Source organism: Oncorhynchus gorbuscha, linkage group LG03, assembly GCF_021184085.1.
Source record: "Oncorhynchus gorbuscha isolate QuinsamMale2020 ecotype Even-year linkage group LG03, OgorEven_v1.0, whole genome shotgun sequence".
NCBI lineage: Eukaryota > Metazoa > Chordata > Actinopteri > Salmoniformes > Salmonidae > Oncorhynchus > Oncorhynchus gorbuscha.
Window position 1 is genome coordinate 87,365,760 of NC_060175.1, and position 12,487 is coordinate 87,378,246.

At 41.0% G+C, this 12,487-nt stretch overlaps 1 protein-coding gene across 1 annotated transcript; it reads left to right on the top strand.

Moving 5' to 3' along the window:
* On the top strand, positions 1–12,257 carry LOC124032140 (tyrosine-protein phosphatase non-receptor type 1-like). The gene is made up of 9 exons (XM_046344278.1): positions 1–256; positions 1,202–1,292; positions 4,169–4,269; positions 6,109–6,207; positions 6,427–6,564; positions 8,811–9,020; positions 9,208–9,369; positions 9,683–9,843; positions 9,944–12,257. Exons 1-9 carry the CDS (start codon positions 200–202, stop codon positions 10,263–10,265), a joined length of 1,341 nt encoding a protein of 446 aa, XP_046200234.1. The 5' UTR covers positions 1–199; the 3' UTR covers positions 10,266–12,257.
* The last annotated feature ends 230 nt before the right edge of the window (positions 12,258–12,487 follow it).

The window sequence follows — 12,487 nt, forward strand, 5'->3', positions numbered from 1 at the left end:
AACTGGGGTTGTCACAGCGTGTTTCCGGTAAAACCAGGCCGAGAGAGACTACAATAATCTATGTAGCTAGCTAGCTACTGAAAATAAAGAACCGTATAGACAGAGTTGTCGACTTTGTTCGACAACGTCTCAAATTGGCCAAACCTTTACAAATAGATATCGACTGGTCGTCGGGAAAAGAGGCGGCTGTAGCACGGCAATGGAAACTGAGTTTGGGGGAATCGATGAACCCGGGAGTTGGAACGCCATTTACCAGGTAATGTTAGGTTCGTCTTGGGAAATCAAGGTGGATTTGAAGTTGCGAGTTCTGTTTGAGTAGGCCAGATTTTAACATTGTGCCTACAACTACTTATTACACGTGTCTCGTGGTTATAAAGTATTATTTCTGGTTTATTTGGTACCAATGTTGATATAGCTAGCTAGGCTACCCTGTTCCGATTTTGTTGTAGTTAACGTACCAACTTCCACGGCGCTGTCGGATGTGTGAAGTCTTCTAGAAAACCTCACTGTTTCGAATGATACATTTGTAACATCAGTAGGCTATAGCGACGGTTGTTACATTTGTAACGTTCACCTGCACGTGTTAGATGCATTGTAGCAGATTAGTGTTGTCACATTGTCACTGTCATTGATAACTAAATGCGGACATATTCCACCCTACTTGTTCCATGCCACAATTCAGACATAATCATGCATGTTACTAGAAAAAGGGGCAAACCACAATTGCATTCACATTTGATTAACGATCTATTTAACACACACTATTAGACTACTCTGGATTATAGACAAGGCCTGAAGGTGGCTGTGACCAGATGTGTCATATCTGCGTTTGAGGTGATGGTGGACAATTATTTAGTGTCAGCATAATTTGTCAAACTGCGGACAAATGTGGTTCAGGAAAATATCCTTGACTGCATATTTACTGTATATATCCCCAAGTATCCTGTTACTGTGTTTAAAGAAAGACTCTACTTTTAGGACATGGTATGTGCACCTCCAGAAACAATGGATAAGCACAACATAAGTCTGCACCATAGTACATTCTCCTTAAGACTCTGTTCGGGTTGAAACTGGTTGTAATAGACTGAGCACCATTGGGAGAATACCAGTGAGCAAACAACCATAGGAACAACCATTTGCCTCCCAAAACAAATAAAACTCAAGTTAAGAAATGTAAGTAAATGTATTGTTTTGCTCACAGGAAATCCGTCAGCAATCAAGTGAGCTGCCCTGCAAACTTGCTAAATTACCTGAAAACAAAACTCGGAATCGCTACAGAGATGTCAGCCCATGTAAGTTTTGTGATTTTGATGCCATCTAGTTCAGGGATGGGCAACTTTGATGTGGTGAGGTCCACAAAAAGAGACAATTTAGCAATTTTACAGATTATTTCCTGCAATTCTATACATTTTGCCATAGGCTGGAGAGAAATGCTTTCTGAAAGTATTGACACCCCTTTTTGGTTTACTACTTGAATTAAATTGATACATTTTTTTTGTCACTGGCCTACATACACAATACCCCAATTGCAAAGTGGAATTATGTTCATAATGAGTAGCTGAAATGTCAACAAGTATTTATTCCTTTGTTATGGCAAGCCTAAATAAGTAGAGTACAAATGTGCTTAATAAGTTGCATGGTCTCACCCTGTGTGCAATAAGTGTTTAACATGATTTTTGAATGGCTACCTCATCTCTGTATCCCACACATACTTATCTGTAAGGTCCCTCAGTTGAGCAGTGAATTTCTAAAACCGATTCAGCCACAAATTCCAGGGAGCTTTTCCAATGCCTCGCAAAGAAGGACGTCTTTTGGTAGATGGGTAAAAAGAAGAAATTTAATATCCATTTGAGCATGGTGAAGTTATAAATTGCACTTTGGATGATGTATCAATACACCCAGTCACTACAAAGATGGACGTCCTTCCTAACTCCATTACCAGGCCAATGGTGAGTTTAAAAAGTTTAGTTTATTGGCTGTCCTAGGAGAAATCTGAGGATGGATCAACATTAATTGCTCCACAATACTAACCCCATTGACAGTGAAAAGGAAAACGGTACAGAATAAAAATATTCAAAATCATGCATCCTGTTTGCAATAAGGCACTAAAGTAATACTGCGAAAAAAATTACTTTATCCTTAACACAAAACATTGAGTACCTCTTCATATCTTCAAGAAAGGGGGTGGCTGCATCAATTTGTGTATGCTTGTCTTCAGCAAGGACTGGGGAGGCAAAATCCTAGAGAAAAACCTGGTGTTCTGCTTTCTGACAGCCACTTAAAGACATTCACCTTTTTAGCAGGACAATAACCTAAAACAAGGCCAAATATACTAAACATTAGGAACACCTTCCTAATATTAAGTAGCACCCCCACTCCAGCCTTAATTTGTCGTGGCATGGACTCTACAAGGTGTCAAGCACAGGGATGTTGACTTCAAAGCTTCCCACAGTTGGCAAGTTGGCTGGATGTCCTGGTGGACCATTTTTGATACACACAGGAAATGGTTGAGCGTTATACAAAACAGGGGTGCAGTTCTTGACACAAACTGGTATGCCTGGCACTTACTACCATAGCCCATTCGAAGGTACTTACATTTTCTGTCTTGCTCATTTACCCTCTGATACCCCATAATCCATGTCTCAAGGCTTAAAAATCCTTTAACCTTTATCCTCCCCATCATGCACACTGATTTGAAGTGTATTTAAAAATGACATCATAGCTTTCACTTGATCTGTCTGTCATGGAACGAGCAGGTGTTCTTAATGTATTGTATACTCGATGTACACTATTAGTTGCTTAGTTGCTTACCAAGATGATGTTGAATGTGGCCTAGTTAGATTTAAGGCAATATAAGTCAAAACTATGACAATACTTAAATGTCTGTCTAGCAATAATCAACAACCACCTTGGCAGAGTCTGAAGAATTTTAAATAATTCAGAAAGTATTGTACACTCCAGGTGTGCAAAGCTCTGACTTACCCAGAAAGATTGAGCTGTAATCGCTGCCAAAGGTGTGTTGACTCACAGGGTGAAAACTTATGTAATCAAAATATACTAGTGTTTTATTTTAAACAAATGTTAGAATCTTTCTTCTACTTTGAGAGAGTATTTTGTGTGGATCGATGACACACAAAAAAAACGTTTTAATCCCACTTTGTAACAACTACATGTGGGAAAAATAAAGGTATGAATATGATGTCTGTGAGTGACAAATCTATAGGGACCCCATGGTTGGTAATTCGGCCATGATTACTACAAGTTTAGATAGCTGGCCGCTCGACGAATTTACCAATAAAAATAATATATAAATAATGCTAGCTTCTGATGCACAACCAAATTTCAAAACATCCCTTAGTTTTTTTCTACTATTCTAACTCACAACAATAATTTGAGACCCCGACTGATTTCCCCCAATTTTTGGGGGGAGGGAAATTAATCTGTGGGCCTACAAAAGGGGCTCTAGTTAGACTGAGCTGCTGCAATTCCTCGGTCTAGGTATACAGAAGCATAAGATAAGATGATAAATTTACAATAACAGGCTCAAACATTGGCTATAGTTGACGCTCTATGCAGGATAGCCTTTCTTGTATTTGGGTGCTACATACTGTGACTGAACCAGTGTTAAGCTGTAGTCTAAAACATCTCATGTATGGAAACGAATGGATCTTTCAAGGTCCGATGCCTCACAAGTAGTTAAACAGTTCAAGCTTTTACAGTTGTCATGTCTTTTTTTAGTCTTCCGTCATGTTAACTAGACACAGCAAAGCTGTTGTGGTTTCCTCTTTACACAGAGATGCAAAAAGTTCACCTAAACCCTATGGGACAGATTGATCACATGTCAACTAGTGTCAATATTTTTTGTTTCCTGATTTGATGTGAAGTGAACATCAGACATTCAAAATACTTGAAGTATTTATTTTAGTACCATTCCAGCTCTCTTGATTTAGATGAGGAGAAATGGCCTAGATAGTATTTCCTGTTTAGTTGAGTGGATTAGAATAGAAGAGAAGAAATAAACACTGCTGTGTTTGTCAGATTGACCCTATTGGATGCACTGTACAGCTGCACCAAAGTTCTTGTGTTTAGAGATGAAATCCTAAGTCCCTTGGGATATTGCAAAGTTGAAAGTGTTTTCTTTTCATCAGCCTTCTTTCATTCTCTGCAGTTGACCACAGCAGAATCCGCCTGCAACTGGGTACGAACGACTACATTAACGCAAGCCTAATTTCTGTTGAAGAGGCACGGAGAAGCTACATTCTTACTCAGGTTTGTACTTTGGTTTTTGTACTCTGGCTAAGAAGGGAGTATTGGGAATAAATTGTCTAGATGTCAAGCAATTACAGCAATTTTACTACGTTCAGAATTTCAGTTGCTCAAGGGCATCTCCAATATAAAAATGTTTTAAATCATCCTATCCTGGAAATGTTTTATTACATTTATTATTATTATCACATTGATTATTTTTTAAAAACTTTTTAGGGATAGGGGACAGTAATTGGAAGTTTGGATGAATGAGGTGCCCGAAGTAAACTGCCTGTTACTCAGGCCCAGAAGCTAAGATAAGCATATAATTGGTAGTATTGGATAGAAAACACTCGAAAGTTTCCAAAACGGTTAAAATAATGTCTGTGTATAACAGAACTCATGTAGCAGGTGAAAACCCAAGGATAAACAGTCAAGGTTTTTTTTTGTGTGGAGGTGACACCTTTGAAAATGCATGGTGAGCATTCGCCATAAAGATTTTTTTTTTAATCTGACGAAGTGGCTGCATTAACAAGAAGTTAAGCTTTTAAACGATCTAAGATACTTGTATTTTCATGAATGTTTAATATTACAAATTTTGTATTTTGAATTTTGCGCTCTGCAATTTCACCGGATGTTGGCCAGGTGGTACGCTAGCGTCCCACCTAGCTCAAAGCGGTTTAAAAATGCACACTCACTGAGGTTTCATTTTAAGTTTTCAGAACCCTGACCTTTTTCCAAGTTTTGTTACAGCTCTATTCTATAATGGCTAAAATATTTTTTCCCCTCATCAGTCTACACCCAATACCCAATAATGACAAAGTGAAAACAGGTTTTTAGACATTTTTGCAAATGTATAAAACATAAACAGATGCCATATTTACGTAAGTATTCAGACCCTTTGCTATGAGACTCGAAATTGAGCTCAGGTGCATCCGATTTCCATTGAGCATCCTTGAAACGTTTCTACAACTTGATTGGAGTCCACCTGCGGTAAATTCAATTGATTGGACATGAATTGGGAAGACCCACACACCTGTCTATATAAGGTCCCACAGTTGACAGTGCATGTCAGAGCAAAAACCAAGCCATGGGGTCGAAGGGAATTCTCTGTAGAGCTCAGAGACAAGATTGTGTCGAGGCACAGATCTGGGGAAGGGTACCAAAAAATGTGCATCATTGAAGGTCCCCAAGAACACAGTGGCCTCCATCATTCTTAAATGGAAGAAGTTTGAAACCACCAAGACTCTTCCTAGAGCTGGCAGCCTGGCCAAATTGAGCAATTGTGGGAGAAGGGCCTTGGTCAGGGAGGTGACCAAGAACCCAATGTTCACTCTGAAGAGCTCCGGCGTTCCCAGCTGACCTGACAGAGCTTGAGTGGATCTGCAAGGAGGAATGGGAGAAACTCCCCAAATACAGGTGTGCCAAGCTTGTAGCGTCATACCCAAGAAGACTTGAGGCTGTAGTCGCTGCCAAAGGTGCTTCAACATAGTACTGAGTAAAGAGTCTGAATATTTATATATTTAAATGATTTTAATAAATTTGCTAACATTTTATAAAAAACAGTTTTTGCTTTGTCATTATGGGTTATTGTGTGTTGATTGAGGGGAATAAATAATATATACATTTTAGAATGAGGCTGTAACTCAACAAAATGTGGAACAAGTCAAGGGGTCTGAATACTTTCCAACTGCACTGTATATCAAAAGTTTCTAACACTTAATTTTATTTTAAACTGACATGTTCCTAGGACTAGTGTAGCCTGCCTGTCACATGCATTTACAGTGGGTGTGTTTTTAACTGCCTGATAGATGTTCAAAAAAAAATTGGATAAGATGCTAAACATTACCTCTTCCTCCAAAGGGGCCCCTTCCAAACACATGTGGTCACTTCTGGGAGATGGTGTGGGAGCAGAGGACCATGGGAGTGGTGATGCTGAACCGTGTCATAGAGAAAGGATCTGTGAGTATTACCATAATTAGTACTATTTAAAAAAAATTGTATATATATATATAATATTATACAAGCTCCCTTTAACCACTATGGACCTCCAGTTGCAAAGTACTGCTCTGTTTTTGGTATAACGGGGGCTTGTTCACCCAAAATATCAATATTGTACTTATTCAATGTAAACATCCCAGTAAAATGTATGCAGTTATGACATTTCTGACTATTTTTCAGGTGAAGTGTGCCCAGTACTGGCCGCCTAGAGAGGTGAGGGAGGCGGTTTTTGAAGACACACATTTCAAGCTAACGCTTGTTTCAGAAGACATCAAATCCTACTACACTGTCCGTCAGCTGGAGCTAGAAAATCTGTCGGTAAGATTCCTCTTCGTTCATTGTGTAATCTTCTGGTCTTCTCTTACCATCCTATTATAATCTTAAATTAGGTACTAAGGCATAAAATGTACACTTCCTGGTACAGTGCCCGATTTACTGATCTACACTATATATACAGAAGTATGTGAACACACTATCAAATTAGTGGATTCAGCTATTTCATTCTCACCCGTTGCTGACAGGTGTTTAAAATCTAGCACACAGCCATGCAATCTACGTAGATAAACATTGGCAGTAATAATATAATAATAATAATATATGCCATTTAGCAGACGCTTTTATCCAAAGCGACTTACAGTCATGTGTGCATACATTCTACGTATGGGTGGCTTTACTGAAGTGCTGTGGCTTTCAACATGGTACCGTCATAGTGTGTCAGTTTGTCAAATTTCTGCCCTGCTAGAGCTGCCCTGTCAACTGTAAGTGCTGTTATTTTGAGGTGTAAACGTTTAGGAGCAACAAGTGGTCGGACACAAGCTCACAGAATGGGACCGCCGAGTGCTAAAGCCCGTAAAATCGTCTGTCCTCAGTTAAAACGCTCACTATCGAGTTCCAAACTGCCTCTAGAAGCAACGTCAGCGCAAGAACTGTTCGTCTGGAGCTTCATGAAATTGATTTCCATGGCAGAGCAGTCGCACACAAGCATAAGATAACCATGCGCAATGCCAAGCGTCAGCTGGAGTGGCGTAAATTTTGCTGCCATTGGACTCTGGAGAAGTGGAAACACATTCTCTGTAGTGATTAATAACTCCCTATCTGGCAGTCCGCTGGACAAATCTGGGTTTAGCGGATGCCAGGAGAACGCTACCTGCCCAGTGCCAACTGAAGTTTGGTAGAGGAATAATGGTCTGGGGCTGTTTTTACATGGTTTGAACTAGGCCCCTTAGTTCCAGTGAAGGGAGATCTTAAAGCTACAGCATACAATGACATTCTAGATGGTTCTGTGCTTCCAACTTTGGGGCAACAGTTTGGGGGAAGGCCCTTTCCTGTTTCAGCATGAACATGCACAAAGCGAGGTCCATACAGCAATGTTTTGTTGATCGGCCCTCAACCCCCTCGAACACCTTTGGGATGAATTGGAATGCCAACTGTGAGCCAGGCTTAATCGCCCAACATCAGTGCCCCACCTCATTAATGCTCTTGTGGCTGAATGGACGCAAGTCCCTGCAGCAATGTTCCAACATCTAGTGGAAAGCCTTCTCAGAAGTGGAGGCTTTTGATGAATTTATTCATCCTATTTCATCCTTCCACAAGATACAGTCCTGAAACAAGTCGTTTAGGTTGCCAGAGATGCGAGCGATGCAGCTGTTTAATCTTTTGTTCGTTCTAAATGTTCCGCTGGCCGGCAGCAGCGTACTTATTCTTGGCCATGTTCTGTATAATCTCCACCCGGCACAGCCAGAAGAGGACTGGCCACCCCTCAGCCTGGTTCCTCTCTAGGTTTCTTCCTAGGTTTTGGCCTTTCTAGGGAGTTGTTCCTAGCCACCGTGCTTCTACACCTGCATTGCTTGCTGTTTGGGGTTTTAGGCTGGGTTTCAAATCTTTGCATTTGGTTTTCAACAGTAAAGATTTGTATAAATTTGGCTGTTTCTGACATTTGAAACATTGAAATTTAATCTCCAGCTGTCCCTTAGTAATGAACGTGTCGGGATGTCAATGGAAAAACCAGTCAAACAAAATGCAGCTAGTTTGCAGTCTTTCCAGCTTCAGTTTGAGATTGCGTGAATCTGCATTTTTATGGATATACAAAGAAATGGGAGTTAATTTTTAGATGCTTTTTACAGTAGATCGAGTTTATAAATTGCCTGTCAGGGTTGATGAGACAGTGGATTGAACAGCGAATAGGCATTTCAATGTCATAAGCTTTGCCGGTGGTAACCAGTAAGCATCCAGGATTAGACCCACCTGTTGTATAAATACCCACATTCATTGTAAGAGGACTGTACTTGTTTATTATCATTACTATCAGCAGAGATCCAGGCTATTCCTAGAAATCCTCCACACTGCTTTGAAGCAGCTTCGGTGGGTGTTTGATATCCTTCTACAAGCAACTGAACTCAGGACTATCATGTTCCAAAGTAATTTATAACATGATTCTTTGACTCTTGTCTGAGATTCCTATAAAGATTTTCTTATGTTCATACTAGTGGTGGTGGTGGCAATACAGTAATTGATATCTCTGCTCTATTTTATACTTAGTGGGTTAATTTGTCCCCCTTCTACAGACTCGGGAAACTAGAGAGATCCTACATTTTCACTACACCACCTGGCCTGACTTTGGTGTGCCCGAATCTCCAGCCTCCTTCCTTAACTTCCTGTTCAAGGTGCGGGAGTCTGGGTGCCTCAACTCTGACCAGGGGCCTGTGGTGGTGCACTGCAGCGCAGGCATCGGACGCTCGGGAACCTTCTGTCTTGTCGACACTTGCCTGTTACTGGTCAGTACTGCACTGGGAATCTCATTCGAAATGTAAAACTTTATTCCTCCCACAAGCCGAAATTATGCAAATGTGGTATTGAGTTGTGCAGACACTCCTTTCCAATGGCTTTATGAAGAATCATGACTTCATGTCAAGTAATTGTCAGTTTACCCAATCAAACTTGCTGTGAAATATCTGTTTGCAGATGTCCATGCGCAAGGACCCGTCATCTGTGCACATTCGTGACGTACTGCTGGAGATGCGACGATATAGGATGGGCCTGATTCAAACACCTGACCAACTCAGATTTTCCTACCTCGCTGTTATTGAAGGTGCCAGGTGCATCATGGGAGATGCATCATTGCAGGTAAGTTGAATCCATCTTTTAGTTGCTGCCATGAACCAAAGTGCTATAGTAGGTCATGCAAGCACATACAAATTGGGTCTCGGGTGTCTGTAAAATGTGTTTGCCTTTTTGTATATATTTTCAGGAACTGGTTAGCCACAAAGTTCTTATACTTGTCCTCTAATGAATCATTTGAAGTAGGCCAATTGGGTGTTTTTATTTGGGAAGCTCGAACTAGATACAGATGTCTCTCATGTATGGAGAAAGGTCATATCTTCTCTGTAAAGCCTATTAATGTTTAAATAATACCCACATCAATCCATAAATGTTTAAGGAGTCATGGAAAGAGCTCTCCAACGAAGAGGATGTTCCTCCAGAGTTCACACCTCCCCTGCCCCGCCCCCGTCCTTCAGGTCTATCTGTCAACGGCACGGTTGAACCCATCTCATTTTTTCCTGAGATTGTTGTTGCGCAGAATGATTCCCACACTCGCAGGTAAATAAGACCCGCTCAATTAGATTTTTAGCAGTCTATACATGCAATATTCAGTGTCACTCTTCATCCTTCTACCCCTGGAATATCTCTCCCATTGCAGTGCCCCACCAGAGACTGAACTGCGATGGAGGGGCAGTGGTGAAGGTGCTACCGCCCAGTCGCAGTCTTCCACTGTATCCAGTGATCAACCTGATGGCCAGGCGGGAAGCAAAGAACCAGCTCCCAAAGCTCCTACGAAACCCCACCGGCTGCATGAGCCAGAAAAACAGCAGGGGCTGAACCAGGACCAGGCAGCTGAGCAGGCAGCAGGAGACGATAGCCCTGAGGCTCTAGGGGCCTGGAACCCCCTGCTGGCCAATGTTTGCCTCTGCACTGCCCTGGCCCTGGGTGCTTATGTCTGTTACCGGGCCTGTTTCCACTGATCTCCTCTACCCTCCTCCCTCTCTTGCTCCTCCCTTTCTCTTGTCTGTTTTTTTTGCAGGGTGAATTAGGCTGGCCAGCCGGCCCTCTCTGCCTATGGTTTTACTCTGCTGGCTGGGCAAGTGGATTGTTTGGACTTCAGAGAATCGATTTGATTCAGACTCACTTGTTTTCTTTACAAATGCGGAGCAGGGGTGTGGGGGGGAAGGGACTGCCTCTTTTTCCTCGTCACCCACCATAGCTCTCATATGAACTGTCAGTTTGGACGCTCAGGGTCTCAATTTTCAGGTATCACATCCCAAATACACGTGTTGATTTTCAAAACAAATGAGTAAACAAATGTTTCTTTCTAACCGTCAGTAAATTCAGGTGTTTGTTCCTGTGTTCTGTGAGCTGAATAGTCTACTAGTAGTCTACCCTACCGGGACACACGCACCTTCTATTCAGTTACCAAATAACACGCAAATGTCTTATTCTGTTTCAGCCTTTGCAAAAAAATGTCCGTTGGCTATTCACCTTTCTCTCCCAAATAGTCCTTTCCTTTGCAGTTCTTTACAATTGTTCTGGAGGAGTTACAGTGCTTGGTTTGTGGCAACCCTGCAGTGCCAACATAATGAAATGCTGCAGAGATGTTAGTGAAAAGAAAAGACAAACTTGAGATGATTGGGCAGTAATATACCCAGGAGTAAGCTGAGGCTAAGTGGTGGCCACCATTCGAGGGAGACACTGCACTCCTCTCCTTCCACTGGATGAGGGGTGCATTCAGTGGGTTATTTACAGGCCATAGGAGAGCTCCCTACCACTTCCCTGTTTAGGGTCTTTTGGCTAAAGCTACAGGAGGCACACTGTATGTGTGTGTGCGCAAGTGTTAAGTGTTATCTGGGCTTTCTACTGATGCATGAATTCCATCTGCTGTCTTAGTGGGAAACATCACAAGCTAATAATAAGTTATATTTTAAATATATTCTAGATTGTTTCCTGGTTCTTGACCCTGACCCCCACCACGTATTAATTTCAAACTTTACATTTAAACAGGAGTGTCTAGTTGATGATGTGCTTTGAATGGAAGTGCTGCACGCATGTATTGAGTTATTTTTTTTGCATAGTTTGAGGTTTTGCGTTCACATTTTAGCCCGTTTTCAAAAAATGTACAAATGTCATATTTTTATGTATTTTGACTAAAGTCTGCTATAAAGGAGTCTCCAATGATTTTGCAACATTTGTTTAACCCATTAGATATACAGTTTTATTCAGGGATGGTGACTTCAAACAGTCCCCACTTTGGATGAACAATGCAGAGGCTTTTTCATACTAAAGAAACAAAATGGGTGAAATGCATCAGGTGAGCATTGCATCTGAACACAGGAGGTTGCATTAAAATGCCAGCTCAGTATACTGTATGGAGATACAGGCAGCAGCTAACCCTCCTCTCCCTTAGTTAGCAATACAAATACCATCAGCCTTTATTTTCCCAGCCTCTGAAACATAAAACCCATTCTGCCTGTCTGGACAGGGAGCCTGCGATCTCAAACCAATTTACAAACACCAGCACAGGGATTAAAACACTGTAATGATGATCAGTTATGGCCTGGGCTGTCAGTTTTAGTTAACTTTTTTCCACAAAGATGTCCTGCACTTGTGAATTAACACGTTTTTCATGAGATTAGTTCAGCTACTAGCATTCAGTTTACCTTAGTGACTCAAAGAACTATGTATATCCTGAGTCAAATGGCTGTACCTTTTCTCTGGAATGTATGATGTCCTACCCATGGACATGCTCTCTTGATACTTTAAAAAAGTTATTTAGATCAGATTTTAGTCTGACTTTTAAAAAAATGCATTTACAAGTAATGATGAACTCACAGTACCTACCTGGGCAGCTTTGTGTTTGCCCAGATGTTCCTGTTTTTCTGTACTTATGCTCACCAACCTTTTTGTTTTTTATTATTTACATCCATTGTATTCCTTTTTTTAAATAAAAACAAATCTGCTGATTTTTGTTCTGCTTTTTGGATCTGAGTCATGTTTTAAGATTTTATTTTCATACAGAATTATAAACAAAGGCTGTGGTAATAGTCATGTCAGATTTTGTTTTTGACCTGAAGATCCATGACGTCGTGATTTGACCTCATATTTTTCCGAGTTTCCAGTTTTCTTGAACGCAACATCAATCTTTTGTATGAGACTGAATGATCATTTGTCACTAATGAAAAGAGCATTACAA